Source organism: Podarcis cretensis (genome assembly GCF_951804945.1).
Source record: "Podarcis cretensis genome assembly, chromosome: 6".
Taxonomy (NCBI): Eukaryota; Metazoa; Chordata; class Lepidosauria; order Squamata; family Lacertidae; genus Podarcis; species Podarcis cretensis.
In genome coordinates this window covers 1,020,428-1,044,416 of record NC_137175.1, presented here as the reverse complement: position 1 = coordinate 1,044,416, position 23,989 = coordinate 1,020,428, and the positions used below count along the sequence as shown (strand labels likewise).

Genomic DNA, 23,989 nt, shown 5'->3' with positions numbered 1-23,989 from the left:
GGGCACAAGGAGAAGGGGGCGACAGAGGATGAGATGGTTGGATAGTGTTTTCGAGGTTACCAGCATGAGTCTGACCAAGCTGCGGGGGGCAGTGGAGGACAGGAGTGCCTGGCGTTCTCTGGTCCATGGGGTCACGAAGAGTCGGACACGACTAAACGACTAAACAACAACAACAACATGTTGAATCCACTCATGTATGCAGTCCGTTGTGTTGTTCATAAAATCATAGAATCATAGAGTTGGAAGAGACCACAAGGGCCATTGAGTCCAACCCCCTGCCAAGCAGGAAACACCATCAGAGCATTCCTGACATATGGTTGTTGATGGTCTTCTGTCTAGGACCATCAGGGTTGGCATAGCAACTGGGCAGGGCTCCAGTGGATGTGCTGGTATGCTCAAAGGATTATGGTGGCCTGTGTCAAACCTTCCCCATTTTGTAGTCCTTCCTTCATGGAGTAAAATAAAAGTGGAACAGTGCAAATCTGATGTATGGTTGCTTTTCTATGAATTTATAACAGAAGCATAGCGTATGTAGTGTGTGTGAGTGTGTGTGAAGTTATATAAACTGAATGATTGGGGGGGGGGAATTCCTGGAACAGGAGGTCCGTACTTAACCTGAATCTGTTCTTAACCTGAAGCACCACTTTAGCTAATGGGGCCTCCCACTGCAGCTGCACAATTTCTGTTCTCATCCTGAAGCAAAGTTCTTAACCCGAGGTACTATTTCTGGGTTAGCGGAGTCTGTAACCTGAAGCGTCTTGTTGCAGGAAACCCGCCCCCCCCCCCATCATTCAGTTTGTACAAACATGACACACATACATTCACACACGACATATGCGACGCTTGTTATAAATGAATAGAAAATCAGCCATACATTGGATCTGTACCGTTCCACTTATATTTTACACCATGAAGGAAGGACTATCAAAGGGGGGAGACTTGACACAAGGCAGCCAACACGTCTGCAGGGAGCCCTACCCAGTTGGTATGCCAACCTTGATGGACAGAAGTTCATTCCACTCACAAAGGACCTCCATATGGAAGTGGATTCAGTACGGACTGAAACAAAGGACAGTGACCAGCCCTTCCCTCTGGGGGCAGGAAACTGTGAACTCCTCTTTGTCCTCAGGAATGTAATCATGGGGAGGGGGAAAGGAGGAACCGGCCAGGTGACAAGACACTCAGGTTAGCACCAGAACTTCTCCCTGAACCCCTCCTCTTTGTGATGTGTCATTGATGTTGTTTTCTGCTGCTCCAGAGAAGCGGACACGGAGCAATGGTTCCAAACTACAAGAAAGAAGATTCCACCTAAACATTAGGAAGAACTTCCTGACAGTAAGAGCTGTTTGACAGTTGTTACGGAAGGGGGGGGGCATGTCTTCTTCACCTTCTTCTTCGCTACAATATATCAATTTATTTCCAATTGTCAATGTCAAAAGGGACTAAAATCTATAAAATTCATAGAAAATCAACGTGCCAGTTTGCTCAATTTCTCTAGGACTCCATCACACCCCCCTGTCCAGCATAATCCCTCAAGCAAGGTGTTAAGACCCTAATCCTGTCGGATGGTCCAGCCAAGCCCTTCCTCCAGACAATACCAGATAATGGGCGATGCATGGCTATGCCATTGTCTTGCCATCACCTGTACTCAGGAAACGTTTATGCATATCTCTACCACTCCAGGCAATCTCTGCTCTGCCTACCTTATTATACTGCTAATCTCTGCTCTGCCTACCTTATTATACTGCTGATCTCTGTTCTGCCTACCTTACTATACTGCTGATCCATACAATCTCTGCCCTGCCTACCTTATTGTACTGCTGATCTCCGCCCTGCCTACCTTACTATACTGCTGATCTATGTAGCCCCACCTTGATTTGTGTAAACCCATCACCCAATTTCTTGTACTGCTGATCCGTGTAACCCCACCTCTTTATGATGTATATGTGACGTTTTCTGCACTGTATTCTGGGACCTGGAGGGAACCTTTAAAAGTTTATGTCGCCCCACTCTCGGGGTTCAATGCCACTTGTTGAACCTGTTGCGCAATAAACTTGGGATCTCCGTTCATTGCTCCTGTCTCCGGCTGAACTCATTTTTCCGCTAGGACCCGCGGACATTGTCCGACTAGCCGGGTGGCAAGGAAAATCAGCACCCGGAATTTTTCCGTAACACAGTGGAATTTGCTGCCAAGGAGTGTGGTGGAGTCTCCTTCTTTGGAGGTCTTTAAGCAGAGGCTTGACAACCATATGTCAGGAGTGCTCTGATGGTGTTTCCTGCTTGGCAGGGGGTTGGACTCGATGGCGCTTGTGGTCTCTTCCAACTCTATGATTCTATGATTCTATGATTCTAATTCAAAAGCATCCATTCTTTGGCGATCAGCCTTCTTGATGGTCCAGCTCTCACTTCCATACATCACTACTGGTGAAGGGGCCATTAGAATGGGAAAACCAGTAACCCGAAGTACCACTGTATTATTATTTATTTATACCCGCCCATCTGGCTGGGTTTCCCCAGCCACTCTGGGCGGCTTCCAGCAAAATATTAAAATACAATAACATCAAATATTAAAACAATTCACCAAATGTTCAAAGCTTCCCTCAACAAGGCCGGGGGTGGGACTAGATGGGCTCTGGGGGTCCCTTCCGGGCTCCAACTCCAGAGAAGCAAATAAAAGTCTTCCCCTGGGGGGCGAGGGGGGGGGCTCGAGGCGGGGAGGCGCTCTGCCCATGCTCAGGAGCGCCCCGCCTGCCCGGACGCCGTTGCCAAGGCGACGCCGCTGCGCTTCCTGGTTCCGGCGCCTGGCGATGACGCAGTTCCGGGCGCCTCTCCTCCTTCCCGCTTGCTTCTCCCCGGAGGATGGGGGCCGCCCGGGAGGCCGAGCAGCAGCCGGCGCCGGAGCCCGAGCGGGGCGACGAGGAGGACGAGGAGGACGAAGAGGCGGCGGCGGCGGCGGCGAGGCAGCAGGAGGAGGAGGAGGAGGAGGAGGCCGGGCCCGGGGGGTCGGGCGCCGCGGTGAGGGGGGGGGAGGCCGGGGAGGGGGGAGGGGAGGGGACCCCATTCCCGGGGGGGGGGAGGGAGAGGGAGACCCCCCGACTGAGGCGCCTCTCGTCCCCCAGAGCCCCTGGAACATCATGATCAAGCACCGGCTGGTGCAGCGGAGGGGACGGAGGTCGCAGGTGATGACCAGGTGAGCGGGGGGGGGGAAGGGGGAGGGGAAAGGGGGGTCGAGGGGAGAAGACCCCCCCCAAAAAAAAACCACACACACAGTGCCCGATTTAGGTATAGGCTAAACAAGCTTTAGCTTAGGGCCCCACTCTCTGGGGGCCCCCAAAAAAAACAATTAAAGGGGGGGAAATGGATGTACGTTTCCAAAATATAAGATAGAAAACAAAATAAAACCTACCTACAGCAACAGTGTTTTGTTTGCTCCTATGATGTAAGTCAGGCATAGGCAAGCTCGGCCCTCCAGATGTTTTGGGACTACACCTCCCATCATCCCTAGCTAACAGGACCAGTGGTCAGGGTTGATGGGAGTTGCAGTCCCAAAACATCTGGAGAGGCGAGGTTGCCTATGCCTGATGTAAGTCATGGGCCCCGCCTGCTAGCCTGCTCACTAAAATATCACATATTTTGTTACGTGCAAATGGCTTGAGATACCTGTTAGGTCCGTAAATGTCCTTATAGCATATATTCAATACAAAAAACAGCGACGATTTGTTGTTGACAAAGGAGAGCTGGACATAGAAAGGGCCCCATTGCCTTCAGGAGCTGAGGGCCTCATCAAACCTCAATCCGGCCCTGCACAAACCCCACATGCGACAGCGGCAGGAGGAGCCCCTCCTCCAGCACCTGCCCTTCGCTACCAACTCCATCCCCCCTGGGCTGAGGATGCTCATCACCTGGAGGCAGAAGGGAGAACAAGAGAAAGATCTCTCTCTCACACACACACACAGCATAGGAAGCTATGGCGCTGATTGGACCCAATAATCCTTTTCACTCTTTCTCTCTCTCTGTCTCTCACACGCGCACACACACAAATACACTGCAAGCAACCGAAGGCAATCCTCCAAGCTCTGGGCTCACCATCAAAAATGAATAAGCAAATTAGGAACCTGTTCACATGACACAAAAACTCTGCACGTGCACTATGCAAAAGAAGGAAAGGTCATTATCCCGTCCTCCCCTCCTTTGCCTTGCCCTGCAGGTCAGATTAACAATGAAGCTGCAGGTGGAAAGGTTTGGGACAGGGAAAGCAAAGTCCTTCTTCACATGATGCAGTATTGAACTGCAGAATTCACTCCTGCAGGAGGGAAGAGATGGCTGCCAAACCAGATGGCTTCAAATTATTACTATTATTAATTATTATTTTTTAGATTTGTATGTCACCCTTCATCCATAGATCTCAGGGAGGTTCACTGCGTATAAATGCAAGGTGAAAACACATAATAAAAAGAACAAAATAAACCACGTGCTTGGGACTGATTAACGGAGGAGAGGCTATCATTGGCCACTAGCCAGCAACACTTCTGAATACCAGTTGCAGGAAACCACAGGAGGGGCATATTGCTCTTGTGCCCAGATCCTGCATGAGGGACCCCTCTAATGGGCACCTGGTTGGCCACTGTGAAAACAGGACTAGATGGGCCATGGGCCTGATCCAGCAGACACTGCTTACGTTCTGCTGCAGAGCCCAGGGCTGGCCTGTGTCAGGGGTGTGCATATGTTTGCTGGCTCCATCCGGCCATCTCTCGGTCCAGTTTCACAGACCCCGTGGTTTCCATGGACCTCCTCCGAGCCGTCCTGCAGCCCAGCATCAACGAAGAGATCCAGGCTGTCTTCAGCAAATACATGAAGGTAAGAACATCAGAAAGGCCCGTGCTGGACCTGCCAGCCTTGTGAGGCTGTGCAGGAGTCCTGCCCACATTCAGCATCAGGGTGCCTGGGGGGGCAGACCTTTCCCCCACTCAACCCATTGGAGCTTCTGTGGAGGCAGCACTAAGAGAGGGCTGCTGGCCCAGGTTTCAGCCGCCTTGCAGTATGCCAAGTCGGGTGAAGCTTGGGAAGGGATGGGTGGACTCTGAGGAGCAGCTAATTTGGTCTGCACCATCCCTGTCGTTCCCAAGTTCTTCCAGAAGGCAGCGGGGAACGTGCGGGAGAATGTCGGGGAGGACGTGGACACGGAGCAGCTCATCCAAGAGACGTGCCGGAGTTGCCTCGAGCAGGTGGGTGCCTGAGGGTCCTCCTTGCGTCAGAAATGAGTGCCCCGGGGGGGAGGCCCTCTTCTGGGGGCAGAAAGCAACACCAGCAGGTCTCAGGACCTCCCAGGATGAAGCCACCTCTGCCTAGCAGGATGCTGCAGGGGGAGGGAGACACGTCGTCGCTGCTGATGACTTCTGGCCGTGACGGCGATCGTCCGCAGGCGTGATGCTTCCGAATAGCACTTCCTGGAAGGCCCAGGAGGGGAGAGTCCTGCCCCTGTGCTCAGACCCTGCTTGAGGGTCTCCCAGAAGAGCTTAGCCCTGAGAGAACAGGATGCTGCGCTAGAGGGGACCACTCTTGCCTGATCCAGCAGGGTACCTTCCTTGGTGCCAGACGCACCTCTGTGGAGTAGGCATTCCACAGCATTTCGAGGCTCCTGATTCCCCGCATGCTGCTGCTGCTGCTGTTAAAACTAGGGTCCTGATGTCCTTGTGCTCTGCTGGCAGACGACCGTGTGGGGTGTGTTGCATCCCCCCCCCCAGTCTTTTTATTTATTCATTCTTTTCAGGTTTATGCATTGCACTAAATTTACAATCATTTTCACATTTCAAAACTTCATTTCCTTCCCCCTCTTGTTGCAATTCCTTAAATTTATTTTTAATATCTTCTACATATCCAAATTAAGGTAAAGGTAAAGGTACCCCTGCCCGTACGGGCCAGTCTTGACAGACTCTGGGGTTGTGCGCCCATCTCACTTAAGAGGCCAGGGGCCAGCGCTGTCCGGAGACACTTCCGGGTCACGTGGCCAGCGTGACATCGCTGCTCTGGCGAGCCAGAGCCGCACACGGAAACGCCGTTTACCTTCCCGCTGGTAAGCGGTCCCTATTTATCTACTTGCACCCGGAGGTGCTTTCGAACTGCTAGGTTGGCAGGCGCTGGGACCGAGCAGCGGGAGCGCACCCCGCCACAGGGATTCGAACCGCCGACCTTTCGATCGGCAAGTCCTAGGCGCTGAGGCTTTAACCCACAGCGCCACCTGCGTCCCATATCCAAATTAACTTACCGTAATTTACTCATTTATTCATCTACTTTAAATATATGCTATTATAAAACTGCAGGTTATTACAACAATCCTGCCAATGTTCTTATCTATTTACCATTTATCTGTAAATATTCAATAAACCATTTCCATTCTTTTATAAAGAACTTGTTATCTTGATTTCTTATTTTTCCGTTAAGTTTTGTCATTTCTGCATATTCCCTAAGTTTTTTTTATCCATTCTTCCTTTGCTGGGACTTCTGCTCCTTTCCATTTTGGGGCAAGTAACATTCTTGCCGCTGTAGTAGCATACATGAATAAGTTTCTATACAGTTTCAGTAGTTCTGGCCCTGTGATTCCCAAAAGACAAGCTTCTGGGTTTTTTTTACAATCATTATTTGAAACATCCTTTCCAATTCATTACATATCCTTTCCCAGTAAGCTTTAACCTTACTACAAGACACCACATATGATAAAAACAACCTTCTTTCTCTTTACATTTCCAACATTTATTTGGTTTAGATTTATACATTTTTGCCAATTTACTCTGTGTTAGATACCATAGATATATATGTTTTTCATATAATTTTCTCTTAGAATATAACATGCTGTAAATTTTATATCCATATTCCACAATTGTTCCCATGCTTCCATACCTATATTATGACCAAGTGTTGCATTGCCCCACCAAACCACCTGCTGCTTCCCAGTGGCCATCCTCAGAAGCCTTGAAGCGGCTACAATTGGCAGTTGGCATATAATTCCTAGGATCTTTAGGGTTTCAGCACAGGGTGCTGAGCACAGACTGGGTGCCTCGGCCATCCCTGCTGCACTCCTGACCCTTTCCTCTCCCTCCAGGCCAAGCTCCTCTTCTGCGACAGCAAGAAGTCTGCTGCCAGGCTGCCCCACGAAGTGCCAGCGATGAAGGTAGAAACCCTTTTCTCTCTTTTGCATGGGACGGGGCTGGTGCTTTCTCTCGCGCGCCCGGGCGTGGGACCTTCAGGTGCCTCTGAGCAGCCATCGGCTATCAGCCCTGTGCCTCCTCCTGGGGAGGACTTTGGGAGCGCTGGCTCGGAGCAGAACTGCCCCAAAGGGCCCTGCTGGCCAAGGAGCGTCAGCGGGGAGAGACGAATGCTTCTCCCATTTCCAACGGAGCCTCTCTTCTCCCCGACCAGCGTGCCAAGCCGATGGAAGAGGAGATGAGCCAGCAGGGAAGCCCCATCCCCAGAAAGGTAGGAGACCCTGGGAGCTGTTAGAGAAGCGGCAGCGGGGGGGGGGTGTCACTCTGGAGCTCAACTCCTGACCCTTCAAGATAGGCATGGGGCGAGGGTCATCAGGGTAGAGGGCCTTCTCGGTGGTGGCACCTGCCCTGTGGAAGGTCCTCCCATCAGATGTCAAGGAAATAAGCAGCTGACTTTTAAAAGTTAAAAGTTTTAAAAGTTACAGGTCCGCCATAGTCGAAACAAAATAAAAAAAATCCTTCCAGTAGCACCTTAGAATCATAGAATCATAGAGTTGGAAGAGACCACAAGGGCCATCGAGTCCAACTTAGAGACCAACTAAGTTTGTTATTGGTATGAGCTTTCATGTGCATGCGAAGTGTATCTGAAGAAGTGTGCATGCACACGAAAGCTCATACCAATAACAAACCGAGTTGGTCTCTAAGGTGGTACTGGAAGGATTTTTTTTATTTTGTTTCGGCTTTTAAAAGACATCTGAAGGCGGCCCTGTTTAGGGAAGCTTTTAATGTCTGGCGTTTTATCACTTTAATTATTATTACCATTAATTCTGTTGGGAGCCGCCCAGAGTGGCTGGGGAAACCCAGCCAGATGGGCGGGGTATAAATAACATTATTATTATTATTATTCAGGCCCCTCCCTGTGCTGTGCTGCTTCTGTGGTTGTGGGCTGGGGGGAGGTCTGCTCCCAGTGGGGGCAAGGCTTGCACCACCAGGAGGAGCAACTGTTGGCCAGGAGGCACTGTAATAAAAGATCTCCTTTTTCAGAGGAAAGGGCGGCCTCCAGGACAGAGCCAGGCAAACGACCGAGCAGCTCCAGTCGGGAGCATGTAAGTGTGGCATCCAGCTGGGCTGAGGGGGGTCTGTGCTGCAACCTCCCTTTCCCCCTCCCACAGTGCTTTGGAGAGCCCCTGCTGAGACAAAGGCAGGAACCAGTTCAGCAGCAGAGAGAGCAAAGCAGCCAAGCCTATCATAGGAACCAGTAGAAAAAAGACAGTCACGGAACCGAGAAATTACACAAAGCAAATGAAATACCGTGAAAATCCCTGAAACAAGAATTAATCGACTAGAAATAGTATCTTATTGAATTAAACTAAATGACAAAAATCAAAAAGTTTAAGGAAAAAATGAGAAAAATCTAGAATTGAACAAAGTCTTAAACTTGCCATTTAGGTTTTCAAACCTTTTTTGTAAACTCAGTTTTAGAAACTGTACCTTTGAATCCTCAATCCTTTATTACTGTGCTTTGCTTCACTTAGGTCGAGCTAGGATTATAATACTTCAGAATTTTGGGGAGTTTCACCCCCTTTCTTTGAATTTGGTCATATAAGGCTTATGATTTCTCTTATTTCCTTTTAAGGAAACTGAATAGTTCAGTGAAACGAGGTTTGTAGCCAGCATCCCATTAAGGCTTTGTTCAACTCTAGGTTTTTCTAATTTTTTCCTTAAACTTTTTGATTTTTGTTATTTAGTTTAATTCTATAAGATAAAATTTCTAGTCGATTACTTCTTGTTTCAGGGATTTTCACGGTATTTCATTTGTTTTGTGTAAGCCTCCATAGGAAGCAGCCTTATCCTGAATCAGGCCATTGGTCCAGCTAGCTCAGTATTGCCGACACTGACTGGCAGCAGCTCTTGGAAGGCAGGAGGTCTCTCCCAGCCGTACCTGGAGATGCTGGGGGTTGATCCAGAGACCTTTGACCTGCAAGGCAGATGCTCTGTCACTGAGCTGCATCCCTTCCCCAAGCGTGATTGAGCCAGGAAGGGGCGGGAACAGGCCTTCCCAAATGAGGGCACTTCCTGGGGGTGGCGAGGCTCTGGCTGGGCTCATCTCTCGGGAGAAGGCGCTGGAGAGACCAGCCCCGCAATTAATCCCATTGGGCTTTGGGTAGGGCTGAGTCCCCTCAAAGCAGAGCGCCCGGCTCTTTCAGATTCACCTTTTGTCACATGATTCTCAGCTCCGACGCCTTCTCTCCTTTCAGGTGGAAAACCAAGTCCTGCGAGCCAGTGCAGAGGGATGGTCCCAAGGTAGGCTGTGCCCTGCAGCCCCCACCCCCTCGCTATGCAGAGTCTCCCGGGGCGGGGGGAGATGGGGGGACCTTCTTGCAAGCAGGGAGCTCTTCTGCCAGATCCAGTTCTACTGGATTTACCTTGCTTCCGCAGAGCCTGTAACACAGAGCTATTCCACCTGGCTTTCAAGTTGAACTTAGCCTGATCTTTTATTCCCCTTCCTTCCCTCCCCCTCCCCTTTTTATGAAGATTCCCCACTCTGGGATCCCACAGCTAATTCTCCCCCGGTCTCCTCGCTGGCCCAAACAGGACTAACTTAGCTAGCGAGCCCTGGTGATCAACTAATGTTTATTGGATGGATTTCCCCCCTAAATTGATTTTGGAATTCTGAATTTATTGTTATTATTGTTACTTTATACTGTATTTTATGCTGTTTTTTGTTGCATCAATTAAGTGTTTTAAATTTGTTGTTAGCAGCCCTGAGCCCGGTTTTCTGAACCAGGAAGGGCGGGGTATGAATAAAAATTTATTATTATTATTATTATTATTATTATTACTACTACTACTACTGAACACCAGCTGTCAGGGACGGGGGGACACAGTGGCAAACAGCAAAGGAGGGCTGCTGTGTGCACATTACCACTAAGACTTCCCCAGAGTAAGACAGAGTCAGCAGCAAAACCTGAAGCGGGGATGTAGTGGGGGGAGGCATGAGCAAACTAACATCTCTCCTTTTCCTCCTCCTGCTCCTGCTTTGCAGTGGAATCCCTCGCGGATCACAGACACCACTACCTTCGTCCTTGGATCAAGGGCCAACAAGTAAGCCTTTGCCAGGCAGGTGGGCACAGGGCTGGGGGGGGGGGAAGACCAGGTGGATTTTTGCACACACGCCCTCCCCCTTGGGGACAAGCAGAGCACTGAGCTGATAACCACAGACTGGCCAGTGCTTCTTTGAGGCGGGGGCGGAGGTGGCTTTACGCCAGGGGTGTCCAAACTTTTTTTCAAAGAGGGCCAGATTTGATGAAGTGAACATGCGTGAGGGCCGACCAAAGTTGTGGAGCTTTTTTAGGATTGTACCCCAGGAAATAAACTGCCACAGGCGCCGGGTTAAACCAGATTAGGCGCCCTAAACGGACTTTGGACATGCCTCCTTTAGGCATATAGCTTGGGTGGCACGGATGGGGTACAATTTACCAGCTGCAGAATTCTAACACCCTCCCTTTTTGTTCCTGATTCAGAGCCCTCGGGATGGGAGGAACCAGAGGCAGGCTCTACATCAAGCACCCCCACCTGTTCAAGGTCAGTCCTTCGACCCCCCCCCTTGACTCTGCCCTTGGACCACAGGGGAGGTGAGCTGGTGGCATTGTCAGAAAACACACATGTCAGATCTTGACAGGGCACACCTAGGAAAGCAGGCGTGGTTTTCTTTCCCTGCCTATTACTGTCCTCTGGCTCCTGAGTACAGTGGTGCCTCTGGATGCGAACGGGATCCGTTCCAGAGCCCCGTTTGCATCCTGAGTAGAACGTAAGACGTGTCTGCGCGGGTTGCGTTTTGCCACACGTGCGCGTGATGTCATTTTGAGAGTCTGCGCATGCGCGAGTGGCAAAACCCGGAAGTAACGCACTTCGTTACTTCTGGGTCTCCGCAGAGCGTAACTTGAAAACGCTCAACCTGAAGCACATTTAACCCGAGGTATGACTGTATTTGTGTTTTGTGCGCAGAGCTTTGAGTGATTGCGGTAGAACTCACTGATCTTCCCTGTGTGTGTACCTGTGTGTACATGGACCATTGACCCTAGTGTTTCCTCCCCCCCCCCCACACGCACAACTCAGACCTCCTTTTCCACCCCTGAGCAGCAGAGAAGTCTTAGAATGTGAGGAGACATTTGCACAGCAGACCCCGAGGGTGGTGGCACAACATCTCTCTGTTTTTCATAGAATCACAGAATGATAGAGTTGGAAGGGACCCCGAGGGTCATCTAGCCCAACCCCCTGCAGTGCAGGAACCACAGTTGTCAATATCCTCCTCAAACTGATTCTGGGAAAATACAATGAACTGAAAAAGATGTTTAGATTTTCATTTGAAAAAAAAAACACCAGAATCCTTTCTCTTAGGAAATAAAAAGAATGGTCAGACCAATATTTATCTATGCAACTACGGCGGCAAGGTTATTGATTGCCAAAAGTTGGAAAAGCAGCAGCGTCCCAACTAAAACAGACCGGTTATCTAAAATGATGGAATACTTCCATATTGCCAAACTAACAGGGAGGATAAGAGGAGATATGGTACAAAAAGTGAATAAGGAGTGGGCTATCTTTAAGGAAGACATCAAAAATTATGTGGAAATTTTGTAGAATTTCAAAATTTATGTGGATATTTTGTAGAATTTCTGACAGATACTGAGTGAATCCAGAAAATGATTAAAGTGAAAGGAGAGTACAGTTAAGATAAAAGAAGAGATTAAAGAAATAACGAAATGTGTTTAAGCTAGTTAGAAAAATAAAGTACAGTGGTGCCTCACAAGACGAAAAGAATCTGTTCCGCGAGTCTCTTCATCTAGCGGTTTTTTCGTCTTGCTAAGCAAGCCCATTGACGGCTTAGTGGATTAGTGCTATTAGCGGTTTAGCGGATAAGCGGCTTAGCGGCTTAGAAAAAGGGGGGGGAAAGGGGAAAAAACCCGCAGGAACTCGCAAGACATTTTCGTCTTGCGAAGCAAGCCCATAGGAAATTCGTTTTGCGAAGCACCTCCAAAACAGAAAACTCTTTCGTCTAACGAGTTTTCCGTCTTGCGAGGCATTCGTCTTGTGGGGCACCACTGTAGTGTAACAAGAACGGCTGGAAGTCAAGTCACTTGGTGGTTGTCCATGTGGGGTAGGTGTGTAGGTATGTTGATATGTACAGTATAGGTAGGTAGGTATTATATAGAGTAATGTAGGTATGTTTTATGTTATGAACATTAGGTATGTATATGTGTATTGTGTAAATGTATATGTATGTGTTTTATATGTTAATAAAAAAAGATATCCTCCTTAAATTGTGGTCCCCAGAACGGGACACTCTTTCATTCAGGAGGTCTCTCACAGCCCAGCCTGCATGGCTTCATTGCAGTTTGCGTCTCCCGCATCCTCTTGACATCTGTCTCTCTTCCAGTATGCAGCTGATGCTCAAGACAAGCACTGGCTGGCCGAACAGCAGCACATGAGAGCCACGGGGGGCAAAATGGTGAGCGCCCCAAAGCCTGAGGAAAGCAGAACTGGGTGCACTCTGAACAACATGACAGACTGAACGGCGTTTATGAGACCTTCTGCTGTCTAGGGCCTCTGCTGCTTCCTTTATGCAGTTTTCATAGAATTCCTAGTCAGAAGGAAACCCAGGGGTCATCCAGCCCAACCCCCTGCTGCAATAATAATAATAATAATAATAATAATAATAATAATAAATATTTATATCCCACCCTTCCCAGCTGAAGCCCAGCTCAGAGCAGCTAACAACAATAAAAGTAACACAGCATTCTAAAATCAATTCATTTTAAAATCAATTCAAAATCGAATTAATGGCAACCATTGGGCTAGCGTTCTATGAGGATTACAGAAGTAGCGGGTCAGACTGTGCCTTGGCCAAAGGCCTGGTGGAACAGCTCTGTCTTGCAGGCCCTGCAGAAAGATGCCAAGTCCTACAGGGCCCTAGTCTCTTGGGACAGAGCGTTCCACCAGATTGGGGCCATGGCCGAAAAAGCCCTGCAGCAACCTCAGCTAGAGCATCCCTGACAGAGGACAGCCCAACCTCTGCTTCTAAAACCTCTAATGAAGGAGAGCCCACCACCTTCTGGGGGAGTCCGTTCCCCTGTTGAACTGCTCTTGGCCTCAGACATTTCTCCCAAATGTTTAGCTGGCATCTCCCTTCTTGTCGTTTGAATCCACCGGTTCGGATCCTCCCCTCTGGAGCAGCAGAAAACAAGCTTGTTTTGCAAGCCCCTGAGAGCTGTGTGGTGGGCCTGTCCTGCTGGGCTGGGCTGTCTTCTCCTTTGCAGGGGAAGTTGGGGGCTGCAAACTGCCATAGGGTTGCCATAGCCAGCAACTTCTTGGTCTCTCTCTCTCTCTCTCCATCCCAAGGCGTATCTCCTCCTGGAAGAGGACATCCAGGATCTGGCTATGAGCGATGATTACCGGTGAGTTACAGAGCAGGCCCTGCTTGGGGTGCGGATTCTACCCTGTGCACAGCTGAGCTTTGTGTCCTGTGCATGGAGCCAGCCCCCCAAGTCTCGGAGGACCCTGGTCCTGGGGGGACGACTGTTTGGGAGGCAGGCAGGCTGGAGTCCTATGCTGGCTTTCCTGTCCCATTGTGTCCTAAGAGCTGCCCCCTCTTCACGGGGTCTTCCTCTCTCCTTCCTCCAGTTCTTCCATGGATCTGAAGATGGACGAACTGAAGCCCTTCACTCCTCCGCCGTGGATGACCGCCAAGATGCGGAGGTTCATGGAGACCCTTCGCAGCGAAGGGGAGCCGCCGCAGCCAGAGGGGACTCAGGACACATAGGGCCTCATTCTGTCCTCACCCGCTTCCTCCTCGAGCCGCCGGGCAGTGATGGGCTTGCACTGCCCGCTGGGCTTCCTGAGGGCAGGCGAGAGAAGCCACCAGGTGCAGCCTGGTCATCCTTGGGCAGTGATGCAGCACAGGATCCTTCCCAGGGGCTCACCTGCTTCCCGTTTCTGTACTTTAATCGTCTTGCTCTTAGGAATAGTTTGGAAATAAACACTTCTGCCTGACCCTGCTGTGTCTCTTTTGAAAGGCTGGGAGGGCGCAGGGAAAAGGCCTTTCCACGAACCAAATATGCAGCAAATTGGTGGATCCACAAGTCCATGGGGTGGTAAAGGTAAAGGGACCCCTGACCGTTAGGTCCAGTCGTGGCCGTCTGGGGTTGCGGCGCTCATCTCCCTTACTGGCCAAGGGAGCTGGCGTACAGCTTCCGGGTCATGTGGCCAGCAGGACTAAGCCACTTCTGGCTAACCAGAGCAGCGCACAGAAACACCGTTTACCTTCCCACCGGAGCGGTACCGATTTATCTACTTGCACTTTGACGTGCTTTCGAACTGCTAGGCTGGCAGGAGCAGGGACCGAGCAACGGGAGCTCACCCCGTCGCGGGGATTCGAACCGCCGAACCTTCTGATCGGCAAGTCCTCGGCTCTGTGGTTTAACCCACAGTGACACCCGTGTCCCCCCATGGGGTGGAGCTCCATGCAATAAGCCTATTTTTTGAAAATGTGGGGTTTCTCCAACAGCTCTCGGGAGGGGAAAAGCAGCAGAAGCTGCTGCCTTCTCTCTCTCTCTCTCTCTCTCTCTCTCTCTCTCTCCCGCTGAGCACGAGCTTTGCAAATTCCCATGTGGGTGGACACAGGAAGGAAGCAGGGAGGGGGAATCTGATGAGTAATAATAATACTTATTACTGTTTATTATTTCATAAATTTTATACAGTGCTCGCTTGTAAAAACCTCAAAGGCATTAAAATTAACAATAATTTAAGGCTTTCCAAAAAGTTAAAATAGCACTAGACTGAAAACAGATTAAAATTGGCATTAACTATCTTAAGCTTCTGGACAGGCATGTCTAAACAAAAATGTTTTTAGCAGGTGCTGAATACTGTGAAGGCTCCTGCCTGGTGTCAATAGGCAGGGAGTTCCAAAGTGAAGTGGCTGCCACACGGGAAGACTAGAGTCCTTACAAATGCAGAAAGTGGGTCTTGATGTGCTCCTGCAACAGCCACTTTCGCCAATCAAAGCAGGGGGGACAGACGGACGATGACATACCCTATTCTCAAGGCTTACTGTGTAAAGCACAACTGGGGGACCTGTGTCCTGCTGGACTCAACTCCCATCAGCCCTAAGCACTGGGCCTGCTGGCTGCGGCTGATGGAACCTGGAGTCCAAGGACACACGGAAGAAAGGAAAAGAAGCCATAAAAACTGAAGGCGGGAAGGAGAAGCAGTGCTTGAAGGTGTGGAAAGCAGGGTTTGGGTTTCAGGGAACAGGGAAGCAGGAAAGTATTGGTGGAGAGAGGAGGAGGAGTGTAGAAAGGTGAGTGGAACTGGCTGGAGGGGAAACAGCAGAGAGAAGAGAAGGCAAGGGATTAAAGGGGAGCAGCCAAGTTGCCTTGGGAGGAATGTGATACAGGCCTGTCCACTCTCACCGGAGCACCTCATCCCTTTCCTCTCTAAACCAAAAAGTCCCAAATGCTGCAATGTTTCCTAGTCAAGGAGTTGCTGCATCCCCTTGATCGTTTCGGTTGCCATTTCCTTATCCTTTACAAGCTCTCTCAAATCTGTTTGGGAGGTGAAGCAAGCGGAATTGTGCACAGAATTAAAAAAAAACAAACCAGTACAGTACACCCCTGTGAGGTTGTTGTTGTTTAGTTGTGTCCGCCTCTTCATGACCCCCTGGACCAGAGCACGCCAGGCCCTCCTGTCTTCCACTGCCTCCCGCAGTTTGGTCAAACTCATGTTTGTAGCTTCGAGAATAGTGTCCCACCATCTCGTCCTCTGTCGCCCCCTTCTCCTTGTGCCCTCCATCTTTCCCAACATCAGGGTCTTTTCCAGGGAGTCTTCTCTTCTCATGAGGTGGCCAAAGTACTGGAGCCTCAGCTTCAGGATCTGTCCTTCCAGTGAGCACTCAGGGCTGATTTCCTTCAGAATGGAGAGGTTTGATCTTCTTGCAGTCCATGGGACTCTCCAGAATCTCCTCCAGCACCAGAATTCAAAAGCATCAATTCTTCGGCGATCAGCCTTCTTTATGGTCCAGCTCTCACTTCCATACATCACTACTGGGAAAACCATAGCTTGAACTATACGGACCTTTGTTGGCAAGGTGATGTCTCTGCTTTTTAAGACGCTGTCTAGGTTTGCCATTGCCTTTCTCCCAAGAAGCAGGCGTCTTTTAATTTTGTGGCTGCTGTCACCATCTGCAGTGATCATGGAGCCCAAGAAAGTAAAATCTCTCACTGCCTCCATTTCCTCCCCTTCTATTTGCCAGGAGGTGATGGGACCAGTAGCCATGATCTTCGTTTTTTTGATGTTGAGCTTCAGACCATATTTTGCACTCTCCTCTTTCACCCTCAATAAAAGGTTCTTTATTTCCTCCTCACTTTCTGCCATCAAGGTTGTGTCATCTGCATATCTGAGGTTGTTGATATTTCTTCCGGCAATCTTAATTCCGGCTAGGGATTCATCCAGCCCAGCCTTTCGCATGATGAATTCTGCATATAAGTTAAATAAGCAGGGAGACAAAATGCAGCCTTGTCGTACTCCTTTCCCAATTTTGAACCAGTCGGTTGTTCCATATCCAGTCCTAACTGCGAGGTAGGCCAGTGCAAGTCTTGAATAAAGGCAGATTGCACTCCATGCATTTTAAACACATCACTTCCATGCACACACATCCGAAGAAAATCCGGGGAAATGTAGTTCAGTGCGAACTACAGTTCCCAGGAGCCTTTGGGCGGGCGGGGCTCTTTCAATTCCTGGTCGCGGCCCCTTTAAGAAACCCTCCCCCGGCTTCCTTTCTTTCTGAATCGGGCCCGGGCAGCCAATGGGCGGCCTCCCCCCGCGGCGCGCGCGCTCCCATTGGGCGGCTCCAAGGCGAGCGCGGCGCTGATTGGCCGCGGCGGGGGAGCTCGGCAACATTCAAACTGGGGCCGCGGCCGGCGAGGAGGAGGAGGAGGAGGAGGAGGCGCCGCCCGAGCCGCTCAGCCCGCCATGGCCTCGCAGAACACCGACCCCGCCGCCCCCGCCGCCCCCGCCGCCAGGAAGGCCGCCGAGCCCGGGAGCGCCGCCGCCCGGGGCTCCGTCCGGAGCAGGTAGGCGAGAAGCCGGCGGAGGGCTCCGGGGCGCGGAGGCAAGGGGGCTCCCGGGCGCGTGCAGAGTGCAGATTGCCTCGGAGACCCTTCCTGTTTGCGGGGGGAAGGGGGCTTCTGAGCGCCAGCAAAGAGTCTCGGCGGTCCTTCCTGTAGGGGGGGAGGGGGTCGGCTGCCGGGCTCCTGAGCGCGTGCAGAGGGCCGCCGTGCTTCTTCCTCTTTGCGGGGGCAAGGGGGCTCCTGGGCGCGGGCAGTGTGTCTCGGCGGCCCTTTCTGTAGGGAAGAAGGAGATTGGCCGTCGGGCTCCTTCCTGTTTGCTGGGGTAAGGGGGCTCCTGGGCGCGTGCAGAGTGCCCCCTGCGGACCTTCTCTGTCCGGACCCCGCCCTGCTGCCGCCGATCTAACCCTCTTTCCCCCGTCTCCGCCCCACAGGCTGCAACAGGAGCTGATGACTTTGATGGTGAGTCGCCCTTCCAGCAGCCCCTTAACTGCTGCTCTGCTTCTGCATGGGGAGCCCAGAGGGGGGCGGGAGCTTCCTGCCTTCTGCCCAGGATGGATGCCCTTTAAGGGTCCCGGCCCAGTAAGGGGGGATGGGGTGCCTTGGCTCTGCCAGGGAAGGAGGAAGATCCATCTGGAATGTCTTGAGCACCCCAGAACCGAGCCAGTGCCCCTGGGCCGGGGCCTCACCTTCCATCTATTTCTTTGCTTGCTTCATTCAATTTATACCCCCACTTGATTGTAGCTGAAAACCTCAGTGCAGGTTAAGAATTTGAGATGTATGTAATGAACGAAAATGAGAAGTGAATAAAAAAATTAATAAAAATAAAAAACCTCAGCGCAGTACAGGAAAAAGTCAAAAGAACAAAAAAATCCCACGAAAAAAATAGTACAGAAATAAGTTAAAACACAAAAGGTTACAAGAACAATGTGCTGGAAAAAATTGAAACACACCCATTTGTCTAAACAGGCTTGTCTAAACAAGAACTATGTTGTTATTATTTGTTGAAATTGTTAGTCACTTTATCTTGCTCAAGGGCAAACCAAACAAAATGCTGTATTTTTTGCGCCATAACACTCACTTTTTTCCTCCTAGAAAGTAAGGGGAAATGTCTGTGCGTGTTATGGAGCGAATGCCTACGGATGGCGGGGGGATCTGCTGCAGTTGTGAGCAGAGGATCCATGGTTCCCCTTCCTTCCCTCCTCCATGGCTCGCTTTGAAACAGCAAAGCGGGAGAAGAGCCGCTGAGTGGGGAGGAGAGAGGGACAGAAAGCCTGCTTACTTTAAAGGAGCAAAGCAGGAGGGGAGAGGAGCCTTCTCCTCTTATACCCCTCTTCTGCATTATTAACAGCATCCTTCTCCACCCACCCCAGGCATGTTCCTTGTCCCTTGAGTGCTTTTCCTTCCCTCCCCACTTAAAACGTGGTTACAAAGCACGGATCCACATAGATCCTCAGGATTTTTGCACTGGGTCACCCCAAATTCACCGTCAGATCACATAGCATGTCCATGGCTACAGCCTGCACCAAAAAAATCACGCACCCACTGTTGTCTGGGGCCGCAGTGGTGCAAAAACATGGTTACAAAGCATGGATCCTCAGGATTTTTGCATTGGGCTACCCCAAACTCACCGTCAGATCACATGTCTGTGGCCACAGCATGAACCACAAAAATCATACATCCGCTGCTTCGTTTAGAATATTTTTTTTCTTGTTTTCCTCCTCTAAAAACTATGTGCGTGTTATGGTTGGGTGTGTGTTATAGAGCGAAAAATACGGTACAAAGCCCACGTGGATGCAGTAAAAGCAGGTGTGGGGGATAAATAAAAAATATCCCACTCAGGCACCATAAAGCGTTCAGTGAAGGCACCTGCCTCATCTCAAGTGGCAAGGAGTTCCAAAGTGTAGATGCTGCCCTGAAAAACCGAGTTCTTACAAATGCAAAATGGGCAACGTGGGGCGCCTGTGACAGGGCCCCGATTCACAGTTCGAAGCGGTTGAGTGGGCAGATAGGAGGCAAGGCAAGCTCCTAGGTAAACTGGCCCCAAGTTGCTGAGGGTTTTGTGGGCAGTAATAATAATAATACATTTTATTATTTATACCCCGCTTTCCCCAGCCACTCTGGGCAGCTCCCAACAGAACGCTAAAAACGGAATAAAACTCCAAACATTCAAAACTTCCCTAAACATTACTAATGGAGGGGCAGCTTGTGAGGCTGTGCCCTGTTGCCCTGCGCCCTGTTGCCCCGGGGGAGGAATGTGGGTTGGCCGGCTGGGGCGGTTTTCCTTCACCCTCCTGGGTGAGGCAACCCAGTGCTTCCAGCAAACCACAAAGCGTCTCCCAGTGCCCCCTTCATCAGCCACTCTCACCTGTTTCTCCACGCAGATGTCTGGCGATAAAGGGATCTCGGCCTTCCCAGAGTCAGACAACCTCTTCAAATGGATCGGGACCATTAATGGAGCAACTGGGACAGTGAGTTGGATCGGAGGGGGAGGAAGCCTTGGGACTCGGAGGTCAGCCTCATCTACACCGACAGAAGCAGCAGCAGCAGCTCTGCAGGGTCAGGGGGGTCTCCCCCATGCGCGGTATCAAACCCAGAACCTTCCATGCGTAAGGTGCAGCCACCCTGCGGGGTGAGAATTGGGGGGGGGGGTAAAGCAGGGACCCCAAATGAGCCATGCTGCTATCATCCGTTTGTCCTGGGAACAAAAATGTGAATCTGAGGGTCCCGGGTGCTTGGCAGTGTCTGGAGTGCTGCGCAGACCTGGGAACATGCAATGTTCCCAGTGTACTCCAGTGGAGTCCAGGGTCAGGTTTAAGGTGCTGGTTTTGACCTTTAAAGCCCTAGGACCCTCGTACCTACGGGACCGCCTCTCCTGGTATGTCCCACGGAGGACCTTGAGGTCCACAAATGACACACTTTGGAGATCCCAAGTCACAAGGTGGTTACATTGCTCTCAACTAGGGGCAGGGCCTTTTCAGTACTGGCCCCGACGTGGTGGAACGCTCTGTCACAAGAGACCAGGGCCCTGCGGGACTTGACATCTCTCTGCAGGGCCTGAAAGACAGAGCTGTTCCACCAGGCCTTTGGTCTGGACTCAGTCTGACCCTTATGTTTCCCTCCCCTTATGGTCTGGATTTTGATTTATGGGCTGCTTTTAAAATGAGGCTGCTTTTTAAAATTGCATTTTAACCTGTATTTTAAATTGGTTTCCCCCTCTCTCTCTTTTTTCCCCTGCTACGTTTTTACTGTGATTTTATTGGTTTTAGCTGCTCTGAGCCCGGCTCTGGCAAGGGAGGGTGGGGTATAAATACAATTTTTGCTACTAGTACTACTACTATTATTATTAAAGCAACACCTGTGCACGTGCAAAGTGCATTCTCTTATGGCCGTGTATTTAGCCGCATCTGCGGTTAGAAGGCAGAGACTGAAGTTCAGGCCACGGCCGTCTCTTGCAGAAGCTTTTTGGGTTCCTGCCACTGAGGGCAGAGCAGTTGGGAGATTGCCTAGGAAATGAGGCACATCGGAAAACTGCTGCCGGGTTTCACGTGCTTAACAGGATCTCCAGAAGGCAAGAGGGAACGGCTGCTGCCTGAGGTCAAAGGGGTCCCGAATTCATGGAACTTTGAAGTGTCAGGCATAGCTCTAATGGCTTTAGCCCAAACGTAGAAGAGTTTTCCTGCACAGCGAAGAAGCTAGTCGAGGTGGAAATGACTAGTCAGCTAGACTCAGAATAACTATTTACAGGATTTATTAAAAGGAAAAGAAACCAGCAGAGTTTCTGCATACAAAACAAAGTAAAAGAAATCCTTTCTTTCTCTCTCTCTCTCTCTCTCTCTTAACCATACACAGCACTCCTACTCCTAACACACCTAACCCCAAACTGTGCTAGCATTCCTAGATAACAGAGTTGAGTGCTGGTCGTTAACCAATCGGAGTAAGTAGTTTCTAGGTCAAGCAGACCTTGGCTTTCTGCCAAGAGTAAATTGACACTGCCTTGAGTTAATTGTGTGAAGCCAGAATCTGTAAGTTTTCATGAGAATCAATTAACAGAAACTGAACCTGCAGCGCTCTGTTCTCACAGTGACAGTGACGGGAAAGGGTGGGAGCAAGTGGAGTTGGGAACCTTGCCTTGAGGCAGGAGGCCAAGAGAGGCAGCGAGGTGCAGTGGTTAGGGTGCCAGACATGGGGAGGGGAGATACCACTCAGCCATGAAGCTCACACTGAGGACTAGTCACCTGCCTCTCAGCCTAGCCTCCCTCGCAGGGTTGTTGCGGGGATTAAATGAGGAAGGGAAGAACTATGTGCACTCCCTTGAGCTCCTTCCAAAAAGGTGAAATGAAAGTGCAATTATTTATAATTAGATGGAATGCAGTACAGTGGTGCCTCGCAAGACGAAAAGAATCCGTTCCGCGAGTCTCTTCGTCTTGCGGTTTTTCGTCTTGCGAAGCAAGCACATTAGCGGCTTAGGGGCTTAGCGGATCAGCTGATAAGCGGCTTAGTGGCTTAGAAAAGGGGGGGGAGGGGAAAAAAACCCACAGGAACTCGCAAGACATTTTTGTCTTGCGAAGCAAGCCCATAGGAAATTGGTTTTGCGAAGCACCTCCAAAACGGAAAACCCTTTCGTCTAGCGGGTTTTCCGTCTTGCGAGGCATTCGTCTTGCGGGGCACCACTGTATCTGATTTATGCCTCTCTGCTCTTCACCCAACCTCTGCCCCCCCCCCAAAAAAGGTGTATGAGGACCTGAGGTACAAGCTGTCGTTGGAGTTCCCCAGCGGGTACCCTTACAACGCGCCCACCGTCAAATTCCTCACCCCCTGCTACCACCCCAACGTGGACCTGCAGGGGAACATCTGCCTGGACATCCTCAAGGACAAGTGGTCGGCTCTCTACGACGTCCGAACCATCCTGCTCTCCATCCAGAGTCTGCTGGGAGGTGAGTCAGAAGCGCTCTGGGCTGGGGGGCTGCTCCTGCCCTCCAACTCCAGGCCTGGCCCCTCCAGCCCCAGTGAAACAACCAGCACACAGCTCTACCTGAAGAACTCCTACCCTTCAACGGTGGCACTGAAAACCCAAAACTGATTTAGCCACGGTTCGTGCATTGCGGGGGGTTGGGCTGGATGACCCTTGAGGGTCCCTTCCAGCTTTTCAATTCTATGAAAACCTGTGTCTGTTCGCCCCCACGGCCCCTCCTTTGTCCCCCACCCAGGATGATTCCTGGGGCTGCATCTTCCTGGTTGCAACTTCTGCCGTGGGGCTTTCTGAGCTGGGAAGAGTTCCCTGGCCTGTTTTTGGAGCATAGGGGGTGCAGTTGAAGGATTCCCCCCCCCACACACACACACCCAGGTAGTCTTGGGCCTTTGCCAACCGCAGCCCCCGCCCTGACAGCAAATCTCTTCCCTCAGAGCCAAACGTCGAGAGTCCGCTGAACACGGAAGCTGCAGAGCTCTGGAAGAACCAGGCAGGTGAGTGTCTCGAAATTCAGATTATGCATCTAAATTCAGATTATGCACCAAGGGAGGGAGGCATAGCGATGGGGGGGGTGTCTTTCTGGATCTCCTTTTCTCCTCCCCACATCATTTTGAGCCCCAGAGGATGCTGCGAGGATCTGTGCCTTGGAGCATGCGCAGAGGGCCTGTACACAGCCGCCCCCCAGGGGACAGTCCTCTGGAACTGGGAGGTAGAAAATGGGCCTTGGCCCACAAGCACCAGAGACATTTGAGACTGGGGGGGGGGCTGTTTGGAGGCCCAAGGAAGCGCCCCCCCCCCCCCGCTTGAGTCCTCAACAGAAGTGAGCCATGAGGGGGGCGGCAATGGCGGAGGAATCAAAGCCACAGCACCGGATCCTTTGCCCCCACCCCACAGAAATTGGGGTGTGTGGTTGTCTCTTCCTCCAGCCCCCAACTGCTTTTGCAGTCCCGTTTGACATGGCCTTGGGAGGGAAGGGGGTGTCTTGTTTTTTTTTGGGGGGGGGGTGCTGTTGCTCAGGATGCAAAAGCCATTCAGAAGCCCCCGCCTCCTTCTCCTGACCTGCATTTCCATGTCTCTTCCCCCCACAGCCTACAAGAAGTACCTTCACGAATCGTATGCAAAGCATATGAAGAACCAGGATACCTGATGCCCCCCCCCTGCCCCCCTCCTGTCTTCCGTCTCCCCCTGGTGTTGTGTCCGTCTTTGCACCGCTTTCTCTGTGAATGCCACTGTATTATAGACTTGTTTTTAAATTTATTTGGCATTTTGTCCTGTGGATTAATGTATAAATAAACCTGTTTCCTTTTGGGGGTTTTTTTTTCTAAATGGGGGCCTGGTTCCTGCTCTGCTTCTGCTGCTCACCTGGGCCCCGAAACCCAGAGGTGTGGGGGGCAGCTTGGAGCATCTCTCCCTATGGATGCTGCAAGAGGGGGCTGGCCACTGGGCCGAGGGCGGGGCACACCTCATTCTACAGGTGGGAGCCCGGATGTGGGTTGCTGGCTTGGGGAGGAAGTTTTTTAGGCAGCCCAGAGAGTGGCCTTAGCCAAGATAAAGAGACTAACAAATTTAATAAATAGTAATAATAATAAGGGACGCAGGTGGCGCTGTGGGTTAAAGCCTCAGCGCCTAGGGCTTGCCGATCGAAAGGTCGGCGGTTCGAATCCCTGCGGCGGGGTGCGTTCCCGCTGCTCGGT

General features: G+C 51.0%; 2 protein-coding genes across 2 annotated transcripts; both read left to right on the top strand.

Annotated features, from left to right (window-relative positions):
- Positions 1-2,844: 2,844 nt before the first annotated feature.
- On the top strand, positions 2,845-14,252 carry DNTTIP1 (deoxynucleotidyltransferase terminal interacting protein 1). The gene is made up of 13 exons (XM_079979808.1): positions 2,845-3,015; positions 3,120-3,190; positions 4,761-4,857; positions 5,127-5,225; positions 7,100-7,168; positions 7,417-7,473; positions 8,247-8,308; positions 9,461-9,506; positions 10,249-10,307; positions 10,727-10,787; positions 12,640-12,711; positions 13,602-13,657; positions 13,884-14,252. The coding sequence occupies exons 1-13, from the start codon at positions 2,860-2,862 to the stop codon at positions 14,020-14,022; spliced, it is 1,044 nt and encodes a 347-aa protein (XP_079835934.1). The 5' UTR covers positions 2,845-2,859; the 3' UTR covers positions 14,023-14,252.
- Positions 14,253-17,201: 2,949 nt separating this feature from the next.
- On the top strand, positions 17,202-23,615 carry UBE2C (ubiquitin conjugating enzyme E2 C). Its single transcript, XM_079980074.1, has 6 exons — positions 17,202-17,329; positions 17,758-17,785; positions 19,708-19,794; positions 22,056-22,260; positions 22,730-22,789; positions 23,384-23,615. Exons 1-6 carry the CDS (start codon positions 17,229-17,231, stop codon positions 23,440-23,442), a joined length of 540 nt encoding a protein of 179 aa, XP_079836200.1. The 5' UTR covers positions 17,202-17,228; the 3' UTR covers positions 23,443-23,615.
- Positions 23,616-23,989: the final 374 nt, after the last annotated feature.

Excerpts from the sequence above, each read along its gene's own strand:
- DNTTIP1 (XM_079979808.1), top strand. The coding sequence starts at position 2,860 with ATGGGGGCCGCCCGGGAGGCCGAGCAGCAGCCGGCGCCGGAGCCCGAG. Across the intron at positions 4,858-5,126 it reads TCTTCAGCAAATACATGAAG|TTCTTCCAGAAGGCAGCGGG; the intron begins GTAAGAACATCA and ends GTCGTTCCCAAG. Across the intron at positions 9,507-10,248 it reads TGCAGAGGGATGGTCCCAAG|TGGAATCCCTCGCGGATCAC; the intron begins GTAGGCTGTGCC and ends CCTGCTTTGCAG.
- UBE2C (XM_079980074.1), top strand. The coding sequence starts at position 17,229 with ATGGCCTCGCAGAACACCGACCCCGCCGCCCCCGCCGCCCCCGCCGCC. Across the intron at positions 17,330-17,757 it reads CGGGGCTCCGTCCGGAGCAG|GCTGCAACAGGAGCTGATGA; the intron begins GTAGGCGAGAAG and ends TCCGCCCCACAG. Across the intron at positions 19,795-22,055 it reads TTAATGGAGCAACTGGGACA|GTGTATGAGGACCTGAGGTA; the intron begins GTGAGTTGGATC and ends CCCCCAAAAAAG.